Source organism: Equus przewalskii, chromosome 5 (assembly GCF_037783145.1).
Source record: "Equus przewalskii isolate Varuska chromosome 5, EquPr2, whole genome shotgun sequence".
In the NCBI taxonomy this organism is placed as follows: Eukaryota; Metazoa; Chordata; class Mammalia; order Perissodactyla; family Equidae; genus Equus; species Equus przewalskii.
In genome coordinates, this window is record NC_091835.1 from 15,421,273 (window position 1) to 15,447,806 (window position 26,534).

Genomic DNA, 26,534 nt, shown 5'->3' on the forward strand with positions numbered 1-26,534 from the left:
CCTATAGCTCTTAGGCTAAAATTCAGATCCATTCAAATTATTTCAAGCTATCTGAGCACTTTCTATGACATTTTTTGTTATATGATCAATACAACCAACATAAAATCAAATTTTAAGAAAGCCTGACTTGTGGTCTTCTTGATCGAATTTAATCCCAAGTAACTTTAGAAAAACAGGCATTGCTGGGTAAAATGAAACATTTGTGAGTCAAACTTTTATGGCAGGGAAGAATAAAGAAAAAATGTATTTGAAGTTGCAAAACCATATCAAGTTTTGAGTAATTTGTAGTCAATTTTGAGATATGAGATTACATTCAACAAATATTTATATGCTTGGCACATAAGGATTTATAGTCCAAGTAAAGATTTCTTTGAAAAATTCTGCACAGGGTTCTGTAGAACACGCTAGAAAGACGGAAAAGCTGTCTCTCCCAGAATTAGGAAGGACTTCACGGAAGTGACATTTGACCAAGATTCTGAAGAGTCTTTGAATCCAACTGATTTGCCAACTTAAAAAATGTATAATCATTGGAAAAAAACAATTTATAGAAAGTTTTTTTTCCATAAAGGAAAATTAGCAAGTAAAGGCCTTTTAGGTAATCCCTCATTTAATCTGGTATCATAGAAATAGCTTAGTTTTGGATGCAAACAAAAGATTGTATTACATTTTTAGCAATGAAATAGAAATTTAATATGAATTTTATAAAACTCTGCTAGAACTGGTCCAAGCCAAGATGTAAAAAAAGAAAAATACTGGCAGAAATGTCCAGTCCTCATAAACTCTCTGTTAGACACCACTTCACTGGACTAGCCTAGATGGTTAGGTAGTGTTGCAAATATTTTGAAAAAATATGAATAGCGTATTTGTGTCTACATAAACTAAAATTTGGCTCTAACATCATGAATGCACAATGGGTACTAACTTATAATTAAAGAATTCCTTTCGTAAAGTATAGAGGGACACATGCCATTTCTATGCTTCTAACAAAGTACAGTGTGCATGGAAGCTGTCCTGCATGTTTTCTTTCAAACACACAGCCAAGGAGCAGAGACTGAACAGCAACAATGAAAAGATCACACTAGCTAGGCCTCTCTAATTTCACTATGATCCATTTTTTCATCTGAATTTCTGAGTTAAAGACATCCACTGCAAATGGGAGAGAGAGATTAAGGGAACAGATAAGCAGTCATCATCCTCTCCTCAAGGAATCTGGATGGGAGATTTAAGCATATATATGAAAAGATAATGAATAATACGAAAGGACTGTTACGTTATTCTACCACGTGCATGTTATACCACATGCAGGTACAGTTCTGAGTTTTATAAACATCGCCTCGTTTAATCCTCACAACAAGCCTAGGAGTAGGTTATTGCTATCATCCCATTATACAGATGGGGAATGGAGAGGTCAAATTACCCACTGTCACTCTGACAGGAAGTGGCAGAGATGGGCCTTACATTGATGCTGTTGACTCCAAAATCCATACTCAGCCTCCTCACTGTGTGCCAGGTACCACTGACCCTGAGCCCGGTGGGAGATGAGGGAGGCAGAAAACACAGCAACCAGGGGAGTCGGAGAAGCCTCCATGAAACAGGATTTAAACTTTGAGTAGGATGCACATGAGCAAATAATACTTATGGCTTAAAATCTTGCCAAAGCTCCCCTTCCTTCAAGAATTCAGACTTCTTAGATTGGCATCCAAATTTCTTCATCACTTGCCCTCTGCCTGCCTCTCCAGCCACATGACATTTATTTACCCAACAATTATTTTTTAGTACCTATTGACTAGGCATTTTACTGTGTCCTGGAGATACAGAGGTGAACAAAGCAGAGCTAAGTGTCCTGGTCATGAGGAAACTTAACAGTTCAGTGGGGGAAAGAGACATTGATGGATCTGGAAACATTTTATGCATAGGGCCAGCTAGTAAATATCTTAGGCTTTGTGGACCACATCTGGTCCCTGCTGCATATTCTTCTCTGGTGTTTGTCTGTCTGTTTGTTTACAACCCTTTGAAAATGTAAAAACCATCCTCAGCCCTCCAGCCATACAACATGAAACCAGATTTAGCCCACAGGCTGTAGTTTGCCAACCCCTAAAAAACAGAAGCAAATGGACACACTAAGCAATCTATATTTTTAGATTATGATAAAGGACATAAATAGAAAACACAAAGGTTACAGAGAAAATAAACTAATCCCTTGCTACTCACCACTTCTCCTATTTTCTTGCCTGGGAATCCTGTCCCATTCCATCTTTTCTCCACCCAACTAGCTCCCACTTGGTCTTCAAAACTGAGGCAAAAAATATCTCCTCTTCTCAAAATTCTTCCCTGCAGCATATTGTGTCCAACTCTCTTACAGAATGTCTCACACTGGGCGGTAATTGTTTGTTTACTTGGCTGTCTCCCCATTTAAACACTAGAAACTTGGGGAAAGGGAACATGATTTATTCATGTCTCCAGTACTCAGCACAAGACCTGTCTATAAATTAGGCATTCAATCCATATGTGAAAGAATGAATAAACATGCAATCGGGGAAACAACCAAGGGAAGTGAATCTGCTTGAGAAAAGGCACAAAGCCAGACCATGGACAGATTGTAGAATGCTTCCAATGCCAGAGGAAGGAGTTTGTAATAAATTCTGTAGGTAACAGAGATTCAAGGAGTATTTTTGAGCAAGAGAATAATGTGATCAAAGCCACGTTTTAGGGAAAGGAGGATGGTGTTGTGGGAAGTTTATGAGCTTTCCAGTCTGCAGAACTGGGTTCAAATCCCAGTGTTACCACTGATTGATGGCGTGACTCTAGGTAAGTCCATTGACTTCTTAGAGTCTCCGTTTTCTCATCTCTACACCCAGTCTAGAAAGGCTCAAGAAATAGACTGAGATTGCCTGAAGATTAAATATGATAAATAAAAGAAAATAATATCAGCTATTTAATGAATGATCATTGTAATAAATGGATTGGGAATGAGATAGTCTAAACAAGAATAGTGTAGTAGTTGGTCCTCTGTCACTAATTAAAAGAAAGAAAAAGAAGCTGTATTTAGGTCACTAATTCTTAAAATGCTGGTTTAAAGTATAAATATTATGATAATGTCTAGTGTTCTTTGAGAACTAACTCATGCCAGGCACTGTGCTATACTTTACGCATATTATCTCATTTAATTCCCTTTTTAAAAAGATGTAAGCCCACATCTGCCCACGCTCTGAACAAATACGACATGCCATATTGCAATAATATCTCATAAATTTTAATCAGGATGTGAATAAGTCTGATAAAATTCTAACCTGGACTTTTAATACATGGTTTTTAACTTTAGGATTTGCAGGAAGGCCTGGTGAGAAGGGAAGCAAAGGCATCCCAGGGTTACCAGGTTTAAAAGGACTCGAAGGGCCACCTGGACCATCAGGACCACCAGGTATAGCTGATTCTCTAACAGAAATATCAGCTTTTAAGTTTTCCCAGATCTAAATGTAACAAAAATGTGTTTCTAGACCTATTGGGTTGAATATGAATTCTGCCCCAATAGTGTTCCAGCAGAAATTTGCTTCTAAATTAAACCAAAAGGAAGGTGGTTATAGTCAGCCTGTATTCACTGAAAAATATTAGTCTACGTGAAGTTTTATTTTTTGTACTCAAAATTTTATTTTGAAATTGCTGATATGTATTATAAACTATAGCCTATCACAATGTCACAGATCATAAAAGAAAATAAGATAATGCTTTAGAGGTTTTCAGATTTGCCTCTTTGATTTCAGAGCAAATTAGTGAGTTTGCGAAGTAATTTTTTAAACAATTAAAGTAGCCCCCTTTCCTGTATGACCACCTCAGTGACAAAATATATTACATGGCAATGAAATTTCAGTATTGCATTTGGAAATCTATTACTATATGGTTACAGGAGCCCCCTCTTTCCTACTAGCATTGGTCCAAGGATGATTTTGATGTTTGAATCCAGATCTGTTGACAAGAATCCAACTTTCTCTAATTTTACATTTTCTGAGTCCTCAGTCCCCTCCTTATTTGAAGAAAAAGGCAGATAAAAAAGTACCTAAACCAGCTGGTCTGGCTCCTCTGTATTCATTTCATTCATGCAATCAACGAATATTTATTGAGGACCTACTATGTATGGGAACTATGCAGGGTGTATGACTATTTGTTTGTTCTCAAGGCCCCAGAGGAGATCCGGGCAGCACTGGGCATCCTGGAGAACCAGGACCTCGTGGTGTGCCAGGAAGCATGGGGAACCTGGGGGTACCAGGTAATGCATAAGGTCCTGTTATGAGCCCACAAGCTCACCATGGGTCCCAATTCTAGATTTTCTGTTGTTTGTTGTTTTGGCTTTCCACTTGGTAGAAACTTTGTGTAAAACAACTAGATTTACTTTTAGACAAATGTACTGTGTGCAACCAGAACACAAGTGAGAAAAAAATAAATATTTACATTGTGTAAAAATCATCCATTATGACTACCTGATGCATTAGTGATTCTGAAAAACCAACTCCTTGGAAGAAAGGTGGTTTGTGCAAAGGTCAGATACTTCTGAACACTTCAAGATGCCCCATGGTTACCTATGTTACTTGATTTCTTTCCTAATTTCAGGTTCTAAAGGAACAAGGGGAACTTTGGGACTCCCAGGTCCACCCGGAAGACCAGGCCTCCCAGGTATTCATGGTCTCCCAGGAGACAAGGGAGAGCCAGGTTACTCAGAAGGTACAAGGCCAGGACCACCAGGACCAAAGGTATATATAGGCCACTGAAGTGTTTACATTTTGGTGTGGAGCGAATCCTTTTAAATATCAACAGATATCTGGATTCGATGTGGGCAGAGAAAATTGAAAATATTACAATATTTTCAGTCAATTATTTGGGGTTTGTAAATTCCATCTCCACAACTGAGGATGCCTGTCACACAATTGTCAGCTTCTGAGTTTATTCCCGCCCCTCTTCAATCGCCAAGGAATTTCTCGTAACTATCCCTGCAGTTTAAGTGTGCCGCCAGAGGTGGCAGTGATCACAGGCCCCCACAATCTGACAGGGCAGTGTTTGTTTTTCTTGTGATACAAAATGGCTAGTCTCGGCTATGGACTGTCTCATACAGACTTATAAAAATAAATTTCCAAACCTTGTATTCAAAAACATTTGTCCTATTAAAACATAACACAGGATGTGAAATGAAATAACTTTAGAGCATCATTAAAAAGCAAACAAAGTCCTCAGATACATACATTTATCTTTCTTAATTGTCTTAGAACTTTAAGTATTTTCAGTCCCTTACGATTTGTTATCTTGTCACAATGTTCCCAGTGCTTGTTCTCTGTCAGCTAGAGGTTGGATGTCAAAGCGCTCTCTCGTGTGTTGGACCAAGCAACAACCAAATGTTTCAATGGGGCTCAGTTGTTTTTCAGGTTTATTTCCTTCCAACCTTTCTGCGCATAGCAGTAATATTAAGAGCCCAGAGCTAGAGCACAGAGAATAATTAAAGAAATTCCCATAAACAGGGGGTTTTAACATGGAATTCTATGGAACCTAAGGGGAGTCTACTGAATCCACAGAAGAAATTTTTAGAACTGTGCATTGAACACAAAATGAGCTGGTTTTATCACGCTGGCAAATCATAGTAAGAGTAGTATATTTTAATCAGCTACTGTGGAGACTTTGTAAGTCACCATCGAATCCTTATATGCTGGCTTATCGTAAAGCTGAAGTACAGATTTAATGAGTATGAAATCATTCAAAGATTTACATTACATGTGGTTGACATACATTAATCTGTATGCACAATATTTGTAGGACACATATGCATTTGGTCTAACTCTTTCTTTCTTACCTGAGTTAATCATCACAATTTGAAAATATACATCTGTATGATTATTTTTTTTAAAGATTTTATTTTTCCTTTTTCTCCCAAAGCCCCCCAGTACATAGTTGTGTATTTTTAGTCGTGGTTCTTTCTAGTTGTGGCATATGGGATGCCGCCTCAGTGTGGCCTGATGAGTGGTGTCATGTCCACGCCCAGGAACCGAACCAGCGAAACCCTGGGCTGCTGAAGCAGAGCACACGAACTTAACCACTCGGCCACGGGGCCAGCCCCTGCATGATTATTTCATATCTATCTCTCCACTGGTCTCTAAAGCTCCATGAAGGCAGGGACTGTGTGTATCACATATCTATACATGGTTACCATTATATTCCTGGGGAGAGCCTGCTTCATGGGCATGCCACCAGTGTTGTTAAAGGGGGCTGCTGCTCAAAAGGACTCCATGCTTGGTTTAATGCTCTGCTGTTGCTGTCTTGAATTGCTTTAAATTTTCTAAAAAGGGAGCTGCGTTTTCATTGTGCACTGGGCCCTAAAAATCATGTAGCCATCCTGTTCTCAGAACCTATCCTAGTGCTGGTACATAGCAGATACCTAATATGAATTGCTAAGTAAGTAAGTAACTAAATAAATAAATGCAAACACACACGGTTTAACTTAATTCTGATCACATATTTTGCTTATATGAGAATTTTAAAGGTGTTTGACTGAATTTAAGGGAGATCCAGGATTGCCAGGTGACACGGGAAAGAAAGGAGAAAGAGGGCCACCTGGTGCACCTGGATATTTGGGGCCTGCTGGACCTGACGGAGTCCCTGGACATCCCGGAAGTCCTGGCCTCCCAGGTGAGCACGGGCTTTACAACTCTGAAAGCTGGAAGCATGACACACAGTGTCGCCCACACCTCCTAGAACCATCTCTGTCAATAGAAAGCTATTTAGGTTTTTGTACTACCATTGCTTTTAGTTAACTTTGATCTTCAAATTCTGAGACACAAAGAAACAGAAAATTAATCAGGAGCAGCCTAATTTTACTGATCAGCCAGTTTGGTGGACTGAAATCTAAAACCCTGCTCCTGTAAACAACATTTTAGAAGTGCTGCCTCAATGAATTCCGCTTAAAGACACAAAATGTTAGATCTTTGCCCAATCTTATGATATTTGTATTCGTTTTCTATGACTTCCATAACAAATAATGCAGACTGGGTGGCTTAAATGACAGAAATGCATTTTCTCACAATTCTGGAGGTTAGAATCTGGGATCAAGGTGTGAGCAGGTTGATTTCTCGCGAGGCTTCTCTCTTTGACTTATAGATGGCCGCCTTCTCCCTGTGTCTAACCTCCGTGCGTGTCTGTATCCAAATTTCCTCTTCTTATAAAGATGCCAGCCATAGCGGATTAGGCACCCTACTGACCTCATTTTAACTTAATTGCTTCTTTACAGACCCCATCTCCAAATACAGTGATATTCTGAGGTACTGGGGCTTAGGACATCAACATGTGAATTTGGGGGCAACACAATTCAACTCATAATACTGTCATTCAGAATTTTTTTTCCGGGATGTTTCTGGGTTGAACATTGCTTTCTTCCTTATTTGCTTATAATTTGGGTTTAAGTTTTGGTTTTGTTTTAAGAACAACTGCTAAGCCACTAGGTTGCAACTTCGGGTTTTACTCAAAGACAATATTTAAATTATCTTTTCAAACACTGAAAGGTTCAGTGGATTTTTCTGTACACTCCCAAATAAAGCAATAAGTCAGACACTGAGCCATCCACGTGGTTGGTATACACACGGCTTTGCAAATGATTCAACACATCTCTGCTGTGCTTCTCTGGGGAAAAAGCAGCCAGGACCGAAGCCGGAGTGTACGCAGCACGATTTTCCTGAAGCCAGCGTGAGCACAGTTGACTGTAAGAACGGACCATTGCAGCCACTGTTGTAATCATTTGTCTTTCGGTCTTCTTCCTTCCCCTCTCCCTTCATTTACAGGAAAGCCAGGTCCTGATGGTGATTTGGGATTTAAAGGAATCAAAGGCTTCCCCGGCTCTCCAGGAATAAAAGGGCCTCCAGGTTCCATTTTTGTCCTTTGTCCAATTCCTTTCTATGAGGGAGGCACATTTCTCTGAGGGTGGAGTCTGTGTATATTTATGTCTCTGACCCACGACTCCTCCTTAGAATGTAGCTCCCGGTTGCTCACTCCCCAGCACAAAAAAGCAGAAAAGTGAAGTTAGGCATTTATACTTATCTAACTCAAAGATCTGCTGATAGGGGCTGGCCCGGTGGCTCAGTGGTTAAGTGTACATGTTCCACCTCAGTGGCCCAGGGTTCGCTGGCCCGGATCCCGGGTGTGGACATGGCACTGCTTGGCAAGCCATGCTGTGGTAGGCGTCCCACATATAAAGTAGAGGAAGATGGGCATGGATGTTAGCTCAGGGCCAGTCTTCCTCAGCAAAAAGAGGAGGATTGGCAGCAGATGTTAGCTCAGGGCTAATCTTCCTCAAAAAAAAAAAAAAAAAAGACATCTGCTGATCTACACATTCCAAAGTAATAATCCTCATGATAGTATTAATCAGTTCATAGTTTTCACTGCGAACTTAGCTTCACATGACTATAGTTCTGAAAAATGAACACCTTTAACAGAATTCCACAGATCTGGTGTTCATATTAGGCCACTGATGGGAAGTAAGTCCTCTCTTTGAATAGCATTTTTTTTTTCAGGCCCTCCAGGATTCCCAGGAAATCCTGGACCAACGGGTGTGAGGGGGAAGCAAGGACGTGATGGAATTCCTGGTCCAGCTGGAGAAAAGGGAGAAACGGGTACAACTTACTCATTATCTTGGACCCACTAGTTTTATTTTGCACGGAATAATTAGTGACATTGTCACCCTTCACTGCTCTACAGATTTTTTGATAGAACTCGTGATCTTTAACATGTTCTGGGTGTGTGATAATTAAACTTCCTCCTGTTACCAATGTGCAACTGACCAAGTGGAAGAAATTATATAAATGTATATAATGAAATTAATCACATATAAAATATTAATATGCCAAAATGATCTCTTTCAGGGTTGCTGGGGGCACTTCCAGGCCCAAGAGGGAACCCTGGTCCTCGAGGTGAGCAATTCTTCCTCCCTGAACCTGGTGATAGATATTTTCAAAGTCTAATTTAATATGCCTGATGTATAAAATAAACAATATATTGAATTAAAGAAGTCCCAATGGTAATATAGGATGTTTATATTCTTAGTAGTCGAGTAAAAATGCTTAATTATCACCATCATAAAGAAGTGAATGAATTAGAAACTGTGATGCAATTTTGGAATTTCCATCTACAAAAGTCTCTAAAAATAAGAGGACTTCTTATATATTCCTTTGTTTTGTTGTTAGCATGGTTTAAATGTATCACCTCCTAAAAGGATGGAGGTGGAATTGACGGCTTCTCAATGAGCATCCCTCTCTGCTATTCTAAGTCGCACTCATAACATGATTCCTTTCCCACCTTGTTATCTTCGTAGGTCTGATACGAACCCCCAGAGCCAGGCTGAGGTTCATGCTGGGCTGTTACGGGCTCCCCAGTAACTCTCTCAACATCTCAGATATGGCAATTTACTAAACATGTCCTTCAGAGTAGATATAAGTTTTTTTGTTTGACAAACTACAATCTGGATTTCTCATGCCAGTGTTTTGTAAGATAGCAGCTTCTTTTAATTTTTTCCATTTTGTAGAGAAATCTGCCGGAAGAAATATTAGATTGTTTGCACTCTTTATTGACTTTTCTCAGCCGTGGGTTCTGTGGATAGAAGTATTTTATTAGCCAAGAGGCCTAAACCTAATGAAGGCCTCTGGTTACTGATGCTCACAAGAACCAGCAAGAAGTAGCCTGATGCTCCTGAGAAGAAACTCAGAGGGGCAAGAACTGCCCCTTGACCTTCCAGCTCAACTGCAAAAGCAGACAAGAGCTGTTCTTTTCCATCTGTTTCTGGATAGTGCGATAGTCCTGTGGGTTGAGTTCAGTGTCCCCACGTGTCTCAGACCCCTCTCTTCCCTGAGCATTACAGCTTTTCCCAGTCTAGTTCACACTCAAGTTTTAGGATTACGGTCAAAAGGACAGTTTCTGTTCATTTTCCTAGGCGAAGCTCATACTTTAATCATTTGGAATGAGAACACTTTAGCATTGAATTGGAAATAAAATTTGATAGAAAATGATCATAGCTCAAGTTAAAAAGCCTTAGAAAATAACAAATAGCCTAATTATGTAAGCAAATGATTATGCGCCTCAATCCCTCTAGGGTAACTAAACATGGAGAAGAATTCACTGAGACTTAGAAGGTATGAATTCTTTTAATTAGTCTTAATTCTCCCAAATCCTAAAAAGAAATCATATCATAAAACAAGGAAGCATCATCATGGACATGGATCCTGGTTCCTGAGACCACTGCCAGACCCTGTTGTACAAATACAGCATTTCAGAGTTTGAAGTGAGCTGAAATCATCTAAACACTTTTTTTTTTCCTTTTTGGTGAGGAAGATTGTTCCTGAGCTAACATCTCTGCCAATGTTCCTCTATTTCGTATGTGGGTTGCCACCACAGTATGGCTTGCTGAGCTAAACACTTTCTTATAAAAGCATAAATTCCAGGCACAAAAAGCTAAAGAACACGAGAGACAAAGGGCTAGATATTGAATATTCATCAATTTTATTTTCATCATCACTCTAAGTCTTGCCCACATAATAATCTGCCCAGCCCTTCCCCTGTGCCACCAGCCTCATCCTCACTTTTCCTTCTTTTTCCTCTCATCTGTCTTCTGTCTTCGTGCCATTTACCATTTCTAGAATAACACCGAGATGGGAGAGAGGAGGGAGAGATTATTTTCAATTCATACAACATTTTCCATTCATGAATGTCAAAGCACAATTTCTTGAAGATTCTCTGAGATGAAAAAATTAGTATTCACTTGTGAGCTTTTAGGGGTCTTCTTTGGTAAATCCAAACCTTCTGCCACATTCATCCCTTCCAGACTAGGGTTTGTGTTATGAAGGAGAAGTAACCAGAGGACAGAATAAGGATGGCAACTTTGTTGTTCCTTTTGCGGGGTTTAGCTGGGCAACACTTCAAATGCACAAATCAGCGCCGTGAAGTTTAGCTTTTGATGTTCTAACAAATTATCAGTGATTAAATAATGTTCTAAAGTTCATCAGATAATAGTAACAGTGGCTTACATTTACAAAACACTTTAGAGTTCACACCACGCTTTCGCATCTGTTTCTTATCTCACCGGATCCTTAAAGAACTGACCTACGTCAGGCATTACCTTCATTTTTAAAATAAGAAAACTGAGACTTGTGAGAGTGACGTGAGTTTGATATGATCAAACGATTACAGGAGGCAGAAGTGAGACTCAGTTCTTGTAGACTTGTATTTCATTTACCAGCCTCTTTTTAAAAAATACATTGTGAATCTTAACACTTTTAAGCAAAGCGTCTACATTATTAGAGATAATCACAAACTGTAACTCCAAGTATAGGGGCATTACAGAAACTTATCAAACCTTTTTGTTTTCAGGGGCCAAAGGAGACAGGGGAGCTCCAGGCTTGCCCGGTCTCCCTGGCAGAAAAGGGACAGTGGGAGATGTCGGGCCGCAAGGTCCCATTGGCATGACAGGACCCCCAGGGCCCCCAGGTTTTCCTGGTGCAGTCATCCCAGGCCAAAAAGGAAATCAAGGTCCACCAGGCTTCCAAGGAAACCCAGGTAAATGGTCTACTTTTAAATAAGATAAAAGAATGCAAATAATGTTTGACATCAGAGGCCTTCAACTTTCCCCTTGTGTGACCTTGTTACTTCCTTTTTTTCCCTCTGGTCTTCTCCATCCTCCCATACCCACCTGTTCTCACACAGAGTGTATAAAGCTGTTGGTGGTGTTGAAGCAGAGGGGCCTGTTTGAAAAATTAGTAAAAACCAGATTAATGAGCCTAAAAGAGGGAGATGCTTCCATTCACCGGTATCTACTGAGCTCCCACTAGGTGTCAGGTGCTGGGTTAGGCACAGACCCTGCTCTGACAGCCCTCCATCAGGGAGAAACAGTTCCTGCCTTGTGCCAGGGTCTTCACTGGCATCATCTCATTCTGTCTTTACCACAATCCCATCACAGCCCGCAGGGGAGAGAATGTTCGGGGTGACCGTAAGGTGCAGGCTTTGTGCTTTGCTCCAAAGAATCACTGACAGACCCTGCCCAGCTCCCTGACGAGCAATACTAACAGGCTGTCTGTGAATTCAGGTGAGCCTGGTCCCCCTGGACCTCCGGGGAGTCACACAGAAGGCATAAAAGGAGACAAGGGATTTATGGGCAGGCCTGGCTCAAGAGGTCCGCCTGGAACTGTAGGAGACATGGGGCCACCGGGTCATCCGGTAAGTGTGGAAAATCATTTTGACTTCTTATCTTCTTCTAAGTCGATTGCCAGGATCAGATGTACCCAGAGGCAACAAAAATTTCCCATTTGTGATGCTTCTGTGCAGCACACCCAAGGGAAGACAGAGTTCAGAAGTTTCAAAGAATCGAAGAATCTTAAGAGTTGGACAGATTTGGCCTCTAACAGGGGACCCCTCTCTATGTGGTTCCTGACTTCTTCTTGTTTAGACTCTGAACAACTCCAGTGATGGAATCTCCAAAAAAACACCTAGGCGTTTGGGAACACTCTAGATGACAACATCATTTTTCTCTATTAATACGCTTTTGAAGTAATCTGTGCCATCCCCTAAATGTCTATTTATGTTCTCCCCACAACATACTTTCCAGTGTTTGTGAATAGCTGCCATTTCCTGCTGAGCATTTCTTCACTCAACAAATACTTGTTTTTTTCAAATTCAATTTAACCTTCATCAACTCTGCCTCTACTCTGAATATATCCTAGTTTGTCAATATCTCCCTTAAAAATGCAGCCCCTGGGACAAACACCCTCCAGGAGGAAGCACTCAGTATGCCATGCAGGGGCTAGCAGATGGAAGAGTCGCACTGGCCTGCACATCTCTGTTTTATAATCCAACCTGAAATTCCACATGGGCTGTTTGGCTGCCATGTCACCATGTTGTTGTCACACATTGAGTTTATGGTCAACAAAAGTCCACGTGCCTTTTCCTCATGACTTGCTTCTCAGTTTTTTCCACTGTTTCTTGTCTTGTCTATTTGCTTATTTGTGACTTAGGTACAGAAGTTTCACATTTGTCTTTCTTAGAGGTCATCTGGTTCATTTACGCCTATGCTCCCAGCCTATTAAGGTCTCATTTCACAGTCTCTTACTCAACACCTTGGCCATCTTCCCTAGGTTTCTCTTAGCAGCATATTTGAAAGGCCTGATTCCTCTTTTAATACGAACTTCTTGGAGCCTGATGAGGAAATCAGAGTTATGTCATATTGTTTTGCATTTTCATCAATGATGGGTAATGAAGTACTTTGGCAAGGCTTATTGTCAGGAATCATGTTAAGCTCTCTTAGGGTCTCCTGGTATTTGGTTTTGAAAATCTACCTTTTTAAAACTTTTTTTTTTAAATGAGATACTTGCCCATCTCCAGTCTTAGGTATCTCTCAGGTTCTCCATGATTCTTTCAAAGTGGCAGACACTGATCCCATGATCACATTGAAAGTCTTTCCAAGGACACTGGGATGTGGAAAGTCTGGTATGGAAATGTGACCTCTCTTAAATTCTCAGGTGCTTCTGAGGTCAGTCTAGGTTTCTACATTTGCATTTGAAAGATAATTCTTCTTGATGGATGTCTAAACTGGCTTGGTGCCCTTAACAGCTCTGTCCTTGCACGGAAGAGCTCTCTCCCCAACCAAGGGCTGTGCCTGGCACTGGGCCTCCTCCCCAGTTACGGTAGGAGAAAAGGCCAGGTCTCAGAAGCCTGAAAGTCCTTGATCAGATGCTTCTGTTTCTCTCCCTCCTTTTTTAACTTCACGCCACCTTATCCAAGCAACAGGACTATTCCTTCATTGGTCTTCTTGCTCCAAAGACAGCTGGCACAAAGGCCAGTTTTGTTATTCTTAGCATTTTTCATGACCATTTTTCATTATGTTCAAGTACTAGCATTCTGTCTCGATTCATATGGACAGTATAAGAGTAGATTTAACATACATTCTGACATACCGCTCTTTTCAGAAGCCCTACTCCCTCCCCTCTTCTCCTATGGCCTCATTTGAGCATCTCATGGCTACAAGAGCAATTAGTGTAAGCCTCATAAGGAGGGAGTATCTCCTCCCGGTCAAATCATTGCATCCTTGTCAAAAGCACCTGTCAAAACTCCCCTGACAACTCCTTCATGCTCCCATCCCTGGACACTTTACTTCTACCACCCTGACTAGGAGTAATTTATAACTTCACCAGCTTAGTTAGAATGTTGGTGGGTGCTATGACTCTTGTCTTTGCAATAATTACAAATACAAATTATAATCTTCATTCTGGCAGTCTGGTGTCTGCTCTTCCTGAAAGATCTCCAAATACTCTGTATCCATGTAGGATAGAGAATATCCAGTTGTATCCAACACTCACACAACATACATTAACATCAGAAGGTATGTTTGCTCTTAGGCTTATGGGTAGCTTTTACTTCTTTTTATTGGAAATAATAGTTCTAAGGAGAGGTCTAGGTGGCAGAGGAATTATAGGAGGTGAAACGTAGGATTGAAAGGAAAAAATGCTATCTGTCAACTTCAGCTCATTCTGATCCAACATAATATTATATCTGTTTTTTTAAAAACCTGCTGGGAGTATTGTGATTTTTAAAGTTTGTGGTTCTGCTCTCTTTTCTTGGAAAAATAGGGACCACCAGGTACCCCAGGTCACCCAGGGCTCCAAGGCGATCCTGGATTCCACGGATTTCCAGGCATGAGAGGTATTGTTTTTGTGCAATGCTCTGTGGAGGCAAACACAATGATGATGGTTCACATATTAGGGTACACAAATGTTTACTCAACTCCCACAGTCACCACAAGCAGTGTGGTTAATACAAGCAAGCCCTCTGTATGAGTGAAGAAGGAAGACCACCAGCACCCAACCCCAGGGGGCTTAAAAATCAAAACCATCCCTGAAGGATGGAGACTATAGAAAAATGAAAACCAGAAACAGTTTAAAGTGGTTACCTTTCAGGGTAGTCATGTGTGCTGCGTTGGGGGATGGGGAATGACATCAGTGTCAACAATATTATTTTGAATTATTTATTTTACCATGTACACATGTTACTTTTATCATTTCAAAAAGCTGAATGATCTAAAAGACTATTCACCAAACTGTTAGTGAGGAGGGTAAGTAATTTTTATATGCTGATTTAAGCATTGTTTTTTTATGGGGCACATGTATTATATTTTTAATCAGAGTAAAACCTATAATTTTGCAGTTTTTAAGTTTAAAATATTCACACACATTAATTTAAACTTCAGGCTTCAGAAAATAATTCCCAAGTCTTCCATAAGTGCAGTACGACCTTAAATAAAGTTTTGAATATAGATTCGTTGTCTTACATAGTTAAATTGTCGGGTACTGTTTTTGTATGGCAGGGAACCTATTACCATAGACGATAGAGATGGTAAATAATAAGTGTATCCAAAGTGGACATCACATTTTTATGAAGGAAGACCTTTTCCTGGTCCAAGGGAGGACAAGGTGGTGTTGACAGAGAGGTCCTTTTCAACATTTTCAACCACTGACACTTCAAGGAGCAAATTAGATAAAAATAACTCAAAGCAAGTGATTCTGAGGACTCCCACTAGACACTGGGTGGGTGAATACTGGCAGGCAGCCTGGGAAAAATGTGTACCACCTGTCACTCCCCTAAGTCTCAGAATAGAAATATCTAAGATTTGTAAAATTATATAAAGGCATCACGAAAGAAAGAAATATTCTGGTGAAATATTTAGAGGTATGTATTTAGAGGGGAGATTCGTAAAATCAGTTCTTTTAAAATAAGTTCCATGAAACACACTCAACTACTCTCTTAGCTTTCAGAAGGAGATCATCCATCAGCTGGCACTACTGATGAGTTTGCACTTTATTTGGAATTTTTTTTTTATCTCCAAAGGAAAACTCTTTGGGCTTCTTCTGGTATACAGAAGTAAATATTAACATCTTCCTCAAGTTCTGCTACCAAGTAGATAATTTATAGTGTAGTTGCCAGTAACTTCTGGTACTATAATTGTTTTACTGTCTTTCTTCAATTAATATTATATATAGCATTAAAGTCTCTAAGTCATCAGATGTAATGTCTACATTATCTCAAGATTCTTTAAAAGAGAGTATTTCTCCAAATCAATGGTTCTTGGCATTTATTCACGTCAAAGACGGTTTGGGAGAGAAATCTTACCACTTTGTTAGTTTATATCAAAGCATATATTCTAGATGTGCTCATGACAGTTCCTAACATAACTAACTTTGGGCTATTAGTAAACCAAGAGTAATTAGCTGAGGAACTACGATAACCAAGCAGTATAATTCACCAGGAGGTGCTAAAATAGACTTTAATGTGACTTCATATTTTACCTTAAATATGAAACTGAATTGGTTTCTGAACTTAAAAAGCGAACTCTTAGGAACTCTTCCCTTTCAGTGCTAAAATACAAGCTCTTAATACCTACTTCTAGAATATATTTCTTCATTTTAACATGACTGATTGGGTCCAAATAAAATGCCAAAACCCATGTGGATATAATTAACTTGTAGCCATTGTCATAAAGCTCATAACCTCCAGTCATACCTTCCAGTATCTATCCTTGGAGTTGATCATCAACCTGAAGAGCGAGGAAACCCATTGTTCTAAGTGGAATCATACTGCTTTTTTTTTTTTTTTAAGGTGAGAAGGGTAATCCAGGATTTCTGGGATCAATTGGGCCTCCAGGGCGACCTGGGCCAAAAGGACCACCCGGTAAATATTATTTCCCTAGTACTGCTCTCCATGAAGAAAGGGTAACTCATCAGTGAAGCCATCATCTTCTTATGTTCATGTCAATAGGTGCACATGGAGACCCTGGCACAGTTCAGATCATCTCCCTTCCAGGAAGCCCAGGGCCACCTGGCCCAGTTGGAGAACCAGGAATGCAAGGAGAACCTGGGCCCCTGGGGCCACCGGGAAAGCCAGGTGTGGGACTGGCAGCATTGACTTCGATCACTAGGAAGTGGTTGAACCAAAATACTTGTAAAGTGCTTTGGAAGCAAACTACAACTTCACAGAAAATGTTAAACATTATAGTGTTTTTTACAATCAGCTTTAGGATTGAGCTCATTTTACTCTTGATCAGCAAATAAAAGGCCTTGGAATCTATTGAATCGAATGAAACTGTTGTGCATAGTATAAACTTGAGCAAATATACGTTAGGGCACTTATGGTTTCTTTTTTTTCATAAGGTAAGAGTATTATGTCTATCTTCTCTGACAACTGTCAATCTTAGAGTTCTGACTATTTCTAAATGATTGCCTGAATAAATCTGAGTTGTATGTATTTATACTTTTCTAACACTTCATACAGCACTTGGAAGAGCAGTCAATGCAAATGCATGCTTACTATTACAAAATATTTTCAAAATATAGGTGTATGGAAATTGAACTAATCCCTTTGTATAGGCTTGGCATATTGTAATAGACTGCTGAATGGAATTGTTATGTCCTAAGTTTGCCTGAATCATCTGGGAGATGAGGTATTACTTTGATCAATACAAAGGCACAGCAAATTCTGGCACAGCATAAATCAAAGTGGCAGCACAATTTTAAACTGGTGTATTTCATATACTCCTAGTTCATTTTTGAGGGTCTTTTTTTTTCCTGGGAAGCAGGGTGTAACAAGTTGATGACCAACTGTCCCAGTTTGCCCGAGGCTGAGGGTCTGCTCCGTTTGCAGGACTTCCATTGCTGAAACTGGGGAAGTCCCAGGTAAACTGGGATGGTTGGTCACCCTACTTTTTATCCTATATGAACCATTCAATACAGTGTTGGTTATTTGCCTAGGACCCTGTGGGCCAAGAGGTAAACCAGGCAAGGATGGAAAACCAGGAACTCCTGGACCACCTGGAGAAAAAGGTGACAAAGGTTGTAAAGGAGAGCCAGGTAAACAAACAGCCGGCTTGTTTCCTTCAGTAAGGAGTTCTGTATCTTCAGAGAAGTCCTGTTTGAGTATGTGATGACAAGAGTAAGCTAGGTCTTACAGTTCGTGTTGTTTAGATCAGGCTAAAAGCCAGGGGCAAAATGTTCATTTGGAAGAAGATGAAAAATCAAGAGTTATTGGAATACACCATTCTTCCTATCTTTTAACTGGGCAGATGTACTCCAACCTTTTAGCCTGAGGACAAATAAACCTAAGGAAGCACTAATTCTATTTTCAGAAAGGTCAATACTGTTTTATAGGCATACTTGGTTAATATCTACTTAGAGGAGCGGCACATAAGTACATAGCTAGTAAAATATTATCTCGATATGAATAGAAGAGAAATTTAGTGTCCTTACTTAGGAAAGCCGACTTTTAACTACATCATTCTTGAATACAACTCAACAACTCATGTGAATCCTGAAAAAGGACCTCAAATATTTCAGTCTGAACATAAGCTATATGTGTCAACTTGATACACCTGGATCAAAATCTGCCTTACGCAAAAGTTTTAAAAGCACCTTCTAGAAGAAACCTAGATATCCAAATCTTATCTTTTAGTTTTGCTGACTTTGTGAAAATAAGAAAAACTTCTAAATGTGATTTCCCAATTTGTGAACATATGACTAGATCTACTGTAATAAAACTTTAAAGACTAGAGATTTAAATCTTTAAAAATTCAAATATAATGCTAATAATATTAATTATAATATTAATTGCATAATCACTCATGATTTAGTATTGTCATAAGTGCATTTAGAGCACTATTAATCATTCAACTGTCTTTAAAGTATGTTTTCCAAAGTGAGAAAAAACAAAGCTCTCACTAGTAATTCTATTAATTTTAAAACTTTACAGACCAGGTCTGGGTTTCAGAATGGGGCCACAACAAGAGCTAGAGTACTACAATACAAATTGTGTTGAGAATTATTAGCAAGTAGACAGAGTTAGTCCTAATGCTATAAAGGCTTCATAAGAATGATAAAGGGATCTAAGAGTCAAATAGCATCGGTCAAAGAGCCTTCGCCTCTTTCTTGGAAAGTCAGAATATCCTGCTGGATCATGCATATTTGTACAATAGCTCACTCCAGTTCCTGTCATGCTCAGCTAATCACTTCACAATTCCTGTGCAGAGACCTAGACACACCTTTTGCTTGGAGCCACTTGTAGCCCCCTGGGACTGAGGGTAGATGTTAGGAGAAGTGAAGAATGTGTCATCCCTATCTGATATATTAAAAACCTGGCAAATTCAGACTTTTCATGTAAGACAGGAGACTTTGAAGAATTTGGATATGGCCTATTTTTTTATTTCAAAGAATAAGCCAAGGCCCCTAGAGAAGATAGAAATGGGTGGGGAGACTGAAAAAATATAATATTGGGGCTTTAACAAATCCTTGTGAAAAGCATTGACCTCTGAGCTGGGTCTAAACTGCCGCATCTCCTGACTCCATGGCACGGTTGGTTGTGGGCAACAACGATACCTCCCTTGACTTAGCAGGTCAAAAATACAAGTCTCTGCCTTCTCTGCATTTCCTTAGGACCTTAAAGGACCGCAACCCAAGTTGTGTTGGGGTGAAGGTCAGGGTGCAGTGGCAGCGGAAACGGCTTAGGGGTCTGGCGTGTGGTAGCCAGTGCCAGTATCATAAATACTGGCTATTTGATGAAGAGAAGGAGAGGGAGGAAAAGGAGGAAGGAGAGAAAGGATAGCTCACTGGTCCTTATTTAGAAAGCGACAAATGTGTATCAGCCTACTCCAAGTGCAGAGAAAAAAAAGTATAAAAACGACTATTTTTGTTTTAACTCATGTAAATAAAAGAACCCTATCACAGTCAAAAATAAAAAGTCTTTTCTTATTTGCCTTACTAATGGATCAAAAACTTTCTTGAAGTTTGCACCTTTAGAAGTAACTTTTAGTGTTTTCCATGATGGTTTACTGAATTTGTCAAAAGCATATGTAATTTTTTATTAACGACTTGAATAGACTTTCAGATTTTAGATATTTGACTTCTTGTTTCCCCACACGGGAGGAGGATACATTCATTTATTCATAAAAGATGTACATAAGACCTACCAGATACAGACCGCTGTGCTAGGCACCACAGGGGAATACAAAGATAAAGAAGACCCGATCCCAAAAAACTCATATACGCAAATACCTATAATCAGAGGTATTGTGTGATAAAATAGCCAACATTTAATAATATTGTGGGGCCATTTTCTAAGCCATTCTTCTTTAGGACGCCTTTCTGTATTTGAGGCTTACCCGATATACATGAACATATAAATTAGTACTTTGGGAAAGCAAGTTTGAGGTTTCGTTTGTGTTGTAACACATGTAACGTGCTTTTTAAAGGACCACCCGGGTCAGACGGACCGCCAGGTTTGAAGGGGAAACCTGGGTTCTCTGGAGCACCTGCCACCGGAGCAGCAATGAGAGGCTTCATCTTCACCCGGCATAGTCAGACCACCGCGATTCCTTCCTGTCCGGAAGGGACGGAGCCGCTCTATAGTGGGTTTTCTCTTCTCTTTATACAAGGAAATGAACAAGCCCATGGACAAGACCTGGGTAATGTCCCAGCCCTAGTTTCCAGTCACTTTGTTATTGTAAATTTTATGGCACCTCTCTCTGAAGTTAAGTGTAAACAACCTTGAGTATCTTACAGCCACTTTTTAAAGAGAGCAAATAAAACCACGTTGGCCTAATGTCTAATTTTCATTCTGGAATGTAGAGGTCTGGAATGAGGCTTGCCTGCAAATGCCAGTCTAGCTCATCCTGTTCAACGCAAAACATTTTCACTTAAATCACCTCTCTGCTTTTTAATCTTAAAAGTAACATCTTTTCTAAAGCTCTGTCTGGTCATTAGCCATTATAGACATATTAAGAACAGGGAATACCTTGAAGCAAAGACATTTCTTCAACTGACTGATTAGAAATGGCCACAGGAAGTAGTAAGGGTGGGGGAAAGAGGAGTTGTTTGCCTATTAGATCTTTGATTTCTATCATTTTTAAAACTTTTCCGTAATACATTTTTCAAATAACTCTTTTGTGTTGTTTTTCTCCAGCTTTTGCCATAGGTTATGTTTTGATTAGCCTCTATCTAGTAATGATACTCAAAATAATTTTAATTTACTCAAAGTGATACCCAGTCTGATGTTTTATTAGGAGCTCTTGGCAGCTGCCTGCAGCGATTTACCACAATGCCATTCTTATTCTGTAACATCAACAATGTATGTAATTTCGCATCGCGAAACGATTATTCATACTGGCTGTCAACACCAGCACTGATGCCAATGGACATGGCTCCAATTACTGGCAGGGCCCTGGAGCCTTATATTAGCAGGTAAAAATCCAATCCCTTAGTTTTGTGATGGGACCAGGTGAATGACTTCATTTGTAATGGAATGTAAGGCAGCACATGATGGTGCAGAAAGTGGTGATGCCACCATATTCTTTGTTTCACGTTACAGGTGCACTGTCTGTGAAGGTCCTGCGATTGCCATAGCCATTCACAGCCAAACCACTGACATTCCCCCATGTCCCCATGGCTGGATTTCTCTCTGGAAAGGATTTTCTTTCATCATGGTAAGAAGAAAAGGAACAGCAAATTCATAGTAAAGATTACCCATAGAATTTTACATTGGGCTGGGTGAAATGTGGCCCCCAGGAATAACGCTGCCTGACATCAATATGCACAATATTCCATGGACATTTGCTTGAAAAATCTGAAAATATATATTCTTTCTTACTTTAAATAAGTTGTTTTTGGTAAATAATGGAGCATTTAAAAAATAGTCTTCTTAGGAGGAGATTATCCGCAAATTCTATATAAGACATTTAGGTGAATAGTAGCTACCATATTGACAATAGAATGCCTATGCCTTTAAAGTGGCAGCTGTTTTATTTAGATCCTCCATAATCCTTATGAAAACTCTGCAAGGTAGTTTCTATCATCTACAGTTTTACAAATAAGAATGAAGTAATTTCCCCAAGGTTTCACAACTAGTAAATGGTCAAGCTAGGATCTGAAATCGAATCTGTCTGCTCCGAAACCCTTATGCCTTATACTGCGTCCTTTTGAAGTTCACATAGAGATGGGAACTAACAGAAACAGCCTTGTAAAGAAAAGTTCCCCAGATTTAAGTACTAAATGAGGAAATCTATGGACTGATCCTCTGTGATTATGATAGCTGCACGTATGTGGTTAGCGGTCATTCATATTCTGTATAGCATCATTTATAATGTATTATTATGTATCATAATACATTATGTTATGTATTATGGGGGGAATCCTTCCTTACCCACAGATGTCCATTCATTCAATCACTAACTCAGCACATATTTATTGAACACCTACTATGTGCCATGAGTATTCTGAGCACTATGGACACCAACAGTGAACCAAAGTTCCTAGTCTATATCCTCTATATTCTCAAGCAAGAAGACAAAATAACAATAACAGTAATGAGTTCAGATGATAATCAGTCCTATGAAGGAAATAAGGCAAGATAAAGGGAGAGAGTGTGACATGGAATAGGTCAAGGAAAGCCTTTTGGGGGTTATATTCAAGTAGGTCCCTGAATGACAAGAAAGAGCTAGTCAGACCTGGGGGAAAGGAGCACTCTAGGCAGAAGAAACAGCTTTTTTTTTCATTTTGATGACTATACCTCAACCTGTAAGGTACCTGGAATATTAGCATATCTGGGTAAAGAAGCATAAGAAGTTTAACTCATGCTTTGGGTTTTTTTTTCCTTATTGTTTTCTATTACACACACACACAAAGTAGAGCATTGAAAATTTGAATGCCATGCACAGAATTCTTATTCAAATATTTCTATTGTGATAGTTTACAAGTGCAGGTTCTGAGGGCGCTGGGCAAGCACTGGCATCTCCCGGATCCTGCCTGGAGGAATTCCGAGCCAGTCCATTTATAGAATGTCACGGAAGAGGAACGTGCAACTACTATTCAAATTCCTACAGTTTCTGGTTGGCTTCATTAAATCCAGCAAGAATGTTCAGGTAACTCTTCAAAGTCAAGTTTAATTTGATGACTCAATCAAGGAACTAGTCAAAGGTTGCCGATGTTAGACTTCCATTATCTGTGTGTTGATGTACTCACATTTTAAAAATCTCCCCATGCCAATAAAATCCTGTTTAGCTCGGCACTCCCAATTTATGAGTGTTCTAGAGTCAACAAGTAGCCACAGTTTTGTACCACTGTACCAATAAAGGCAAATAAACATGATTTTTGTCATTATCGAATATATTTAATATTTATATATGAATGTATAATAAATTACTGAATAAAACTACTAAGTGATCTCCTGATCTTAATTTACTATATTGAAAGACTTGTAATACAGACTATTTATAAGATGGAGGTAGTTCTTATTATAAAAAAGATGATCTGTAAGTTTGCACCAAGGCAGAAATACAACTAAAATTATAAAATGTTGACATATATACCTCTTCAGAAATATACCTCTTGTAAGGAAGTTTAAATGACTACAGTATTCATTAATAAAACTCAAACCCAGCAAGTATTCCCTCTTTATCTATAAATTGATGAGATTTTTGTTTGTGTTTTTTTGTTTGTTTGTTTTCTATTTCAGAAAACCTATTCCATCAACTGTGAAAGCTGGGGAGTTAGAAAAGATAATAAGTCGCTGTCAAGTGTGCATGAAGAGAAGACTTTGAAGAAATAAAAAGAAATAGAACTGTTATTTTTGATCCTAAATAACCAAGTAATGATGCAGAATACGCATTTATTTAGGTATTTTTCTCCAAACAAACAATATCACTCTATGATGGCTTAGTACAAAGTTTCTATTTGTTTCCCCACACAACAAAACATTTCTGTTGGTTCTGTGATCCTGATCTCTAAATCTGTGCTGTTTCAAAGTTCCCTATGGTAAAGCCCCAGACTTTTCACAAAATATCACTGAAATGGTATTCCACTTGTATCCAGTGCACTGTCCAAATGGTGATTGTATAAAGTATGATGCTACAAGTGAAGAGCTATTTGGTCCCCTGGGCCCCAAGATCTGCCCCCTTCTATTCCAGTCTTTGAGACTCAGGGAGACTAAATCAGTTTTAGATTGCGCCACCACCCGCTTCCTGAACCTCTAGACCCTGGGTAGGAAAGGAGATAGAGGCAAGTGGAGTCCTAGAGCATCATGGACGGAACTGGACTCTCAGACCTGTTGAGTATTCGAAGGCCTGAGGGAACCAGAACTGAAGTGAGGTTCTTGGATTTTCTAGGGCTCTGTTAAACATGCCCGAGACTAACGCCAAATGGAGGTTCCCCAAATGGAATCATAACAGCCTTGGAAATCCTGTATGGTTTTGTTTTGTGTTATTTTTTAAGATTTTTTTTTGTTTGTCCATGGAAACCATTTCACTGCAGCAATATAGCCTACTTGTATTCAAAGTAGATACAATTTTCAGGCTTAGTGAATTAATTTTAGTAGGATATTTTTACACACATACTCTGAAACGTGTCTGACCTTAACTTCTCTTTTACCAGCACACCCACACAAAGAACAAGGACACAACTTATTAGAGCTGCACTTTATCCCCATCTCTATCAATGTTGGTGCATACCTTACATATATTTGAGTAGTTCAGTAATCCATGAAAGAACTTATGGCATTTGTTTGCTAATCAGGCTCAGAATATTTTTCCTTTGCTCTAAATATTCCATTTAACCTGGGTATTTAGAGATTAATTTCCTTGTTACTTCTCTAATTCTTCCTTTGTAAAAACATGGTTTTTTATGTTGCATATTCTTACAAACCATATTGAAAGAGTCCACTGTGTAAAAATCTTAATGTACAAATTGTAGAGCTTGGCAGCTGTATGTCTTAAACCTTGCTTTTCAGTGTGTTGATACATTCCCAAGTTACTTAATCCAACTTAACAAGCATTTTATTTAGTGCCAAGCCATGCCCCAGGCACTGTGCTAAATTATAGAGATACGAAGAGAACAAAAAACGAGTGACTTGCTTCTGATCTAATATCCTAGAAAATGTAACTCATTGTTTCTGTTATGAATCCCACATATCTGAGTTGCTTTCCTCCTTTTCCTCCTTTGTCACTGTTCTTATATTTCACCATCAAATTCAGCAGGCCTCAATAAAGGTTTAAAAGTAAGATCTGTGCACAGGGAGAGCCCAGGACTTCTAGCTTCTCGTAGACATCACAGAAGCCGAGGTCGGGACAATGTTAAGAAATCAAAGATCTGCCAAACATTAAAAACCATTTATATTTGATGGTAGCACTATTTGCTGGGTCTCAGAAGCCAGGCATCTGAGACAAAGCTCTAAAGATGCTTCTTGATCCACCAAGGTGGAGTTGGCGGTGCTCATATTTAAATTCAGGTTATTGCTTCAACCTCAGTTGCTTTGTAAGTGAAGATGTGACCCCAGGGGACAGCACAGACTGTGACCATGGTCCGCATCCTTCACGGCTCACGCGACTGCTGTCAAGCCATTTTTACACTTAAACTAAGAAGTGCATTTTACTTAGGTTATTTACTTAAACTCACCTACTATTACTATTTTTGCTCTAAAAATAATCCTACTGTCCCAACTGTACTATAATGGCATCTAGGGCTAGTGGATCTCCACAAACCCTCTGTAGACCAGTAGTTCTCAGAGTGTGGTCCCTGCCCCAGCAGCATCAGCAGCATCTGGGAACTTGTCACAAGTACAGATTCCAGGGCCAATCTCAGATCTACAGAATCAGAAGCTCTGGGGCCAGAAAATTCATCTTAACAAGCCCTCCAGGTGATTTCCAATGCACTCTAAGGACTGAAAAATAATTGCTCTAGGCAAACACCCAAGAAACAATTCTACAGAAAGTTACCAGGTACAGCTGGCTAAAATTGCTCCATCACTGCCTCTCCTTCAAGTCCATAGTCACAAATGACCTAAAGGTCATCTAATTTGACTAAAAAGTAATGAGTAAAAGCCCTAGATTGGTGCTAATGCCAAATGATTGGCCTTTGCTTGTCCCTAAGGCCCCACCTTCTCTTGCCCTCTATCAGTGTTGAACTTCTGAGGAAGACAAGTGATGCTGAAATCTTAAATTCCAATGAAGCCATATTAACAGTTGCTCAGACTGAGCATTAAAACATAGCTCATGTGCATTACTTTCCAGGTACCTATGAGTAGCTTATAATGTTACGAAGATCTCACTTTGTAGATAAAATGTAAATAATTTATTTCTTTTACATTTGGGGCTCCAACTTAGGAATTTCACAGTGTGCTACAATAATGGATTTCTCAGCGGTGTCTCTTTTTTGCAAGACAAACATTATTAAGTAACTTATTTATAAAAGTATTACAATAATGCTAAATTTAATTTTTATTGCTAATTTAACTTACAAAGATTTTTCTATGCATCAAATGTAACTTACTGCTACTAAACTTAATTTAAAATTTACTCGATAACCAAATGAAATATATTTAAAATATATCGAATATTTTATATTATATTCTGACAAAATTACAATATTGTAATGTACTAATATTTCTGTATTTACAGCTAAAATAATGTTTTATTGTGTTGTCTAAGAATAAAATTGAAAAAATTA

At 39.2% G+C, this 26,534-nt stretch overlaps 1 protein-coding gene across 4 annotated transcripts in view; it reads left to right on the forward strand.

The window, feature by feature from the left end:
- The window catches only part of COL4A3 (collagen type IV alpha 3 chain), a 129,805-nt gene extending 103,271 nt beyond the window's left edge, over positions 1 to 26,534 (forward strand). For 3 of the 4 annotated variants that reach the window (XM_070618427.1, XM_070618426.1, XM_070618428.1), the window contains exons 35-52: positions 3,323 to 3,421; positions 4,175 to 4,264; positions 4,606 to 4,745; positions 6,540 to 6,666; positions 7,812 to 7,892; positions 8,541 to 8,639; positions 8,889 to 8,936; positions 11,386 to 11,571; positions 12,098 to 12,228; positions 14,634 to 14,706; positions 16,657 to 16,728; positions 16,816 to 16,941; positions 17,805 to 17,903; positions 20,294 to 20,506; positions 21,104 to 21,281; positions 21,409 to 21,523; positions 22,785 to 22,957; positions 23,551 to 26,534. In XM_070618427.1, the coding sequence (XP_070474528.1) occupies positions 3,323 to 3,421; positions 4,175 to 4,264; positions 4,606 to 4,745; positions 6,540 to 6,666; positions 7,812 to 7,892; positions 8,541 to 8,639; positions 8,889 to 8,936; positions 11,386 to 11,571; positions 12,098 to 12,228; positions 14,634 to 14,706; positions 16,657 to 16,728; positions 16,816 to 16,941; positions 17,805 to 17,903; positions 20,294 to 20,506; positions 21,104 to 21,281; positions 21,409 to 21,523; positions 22,785 to 22,957; positions 23,551 to 23,635 (2,135 nt within the window). In that variant the 3' untranslated portion in view covers positions 23,636 to 26,534. Of the gene's footprint in view, positions 1 to 3,322; positions 3,422 to 4,174; positions 4,265 to 4,605; positions 4,746 to 6,539; positions 6,667 to 7,811; positions 7,893 to 8,540; positions 8,640 to 8,888; positions 8,937 to 11,385; positions 11,572 to 12,097; positions 12,229 to 14,633; positions 14,707 to 16,656; positions 16,729 to 16,815; positions 16,942 to 17,632; positions 17,730 to 17,804; positions 17,904 to 20,293; positions 20,507 to 21,103; positions 21,282 to 21,408; positions 21,524 to 22,784; positions 22,958 to 23,550 lie in introns of all 4 variants that reach the window. The other variant, XR_011539810.1, reaches the window with a different exon arrangement.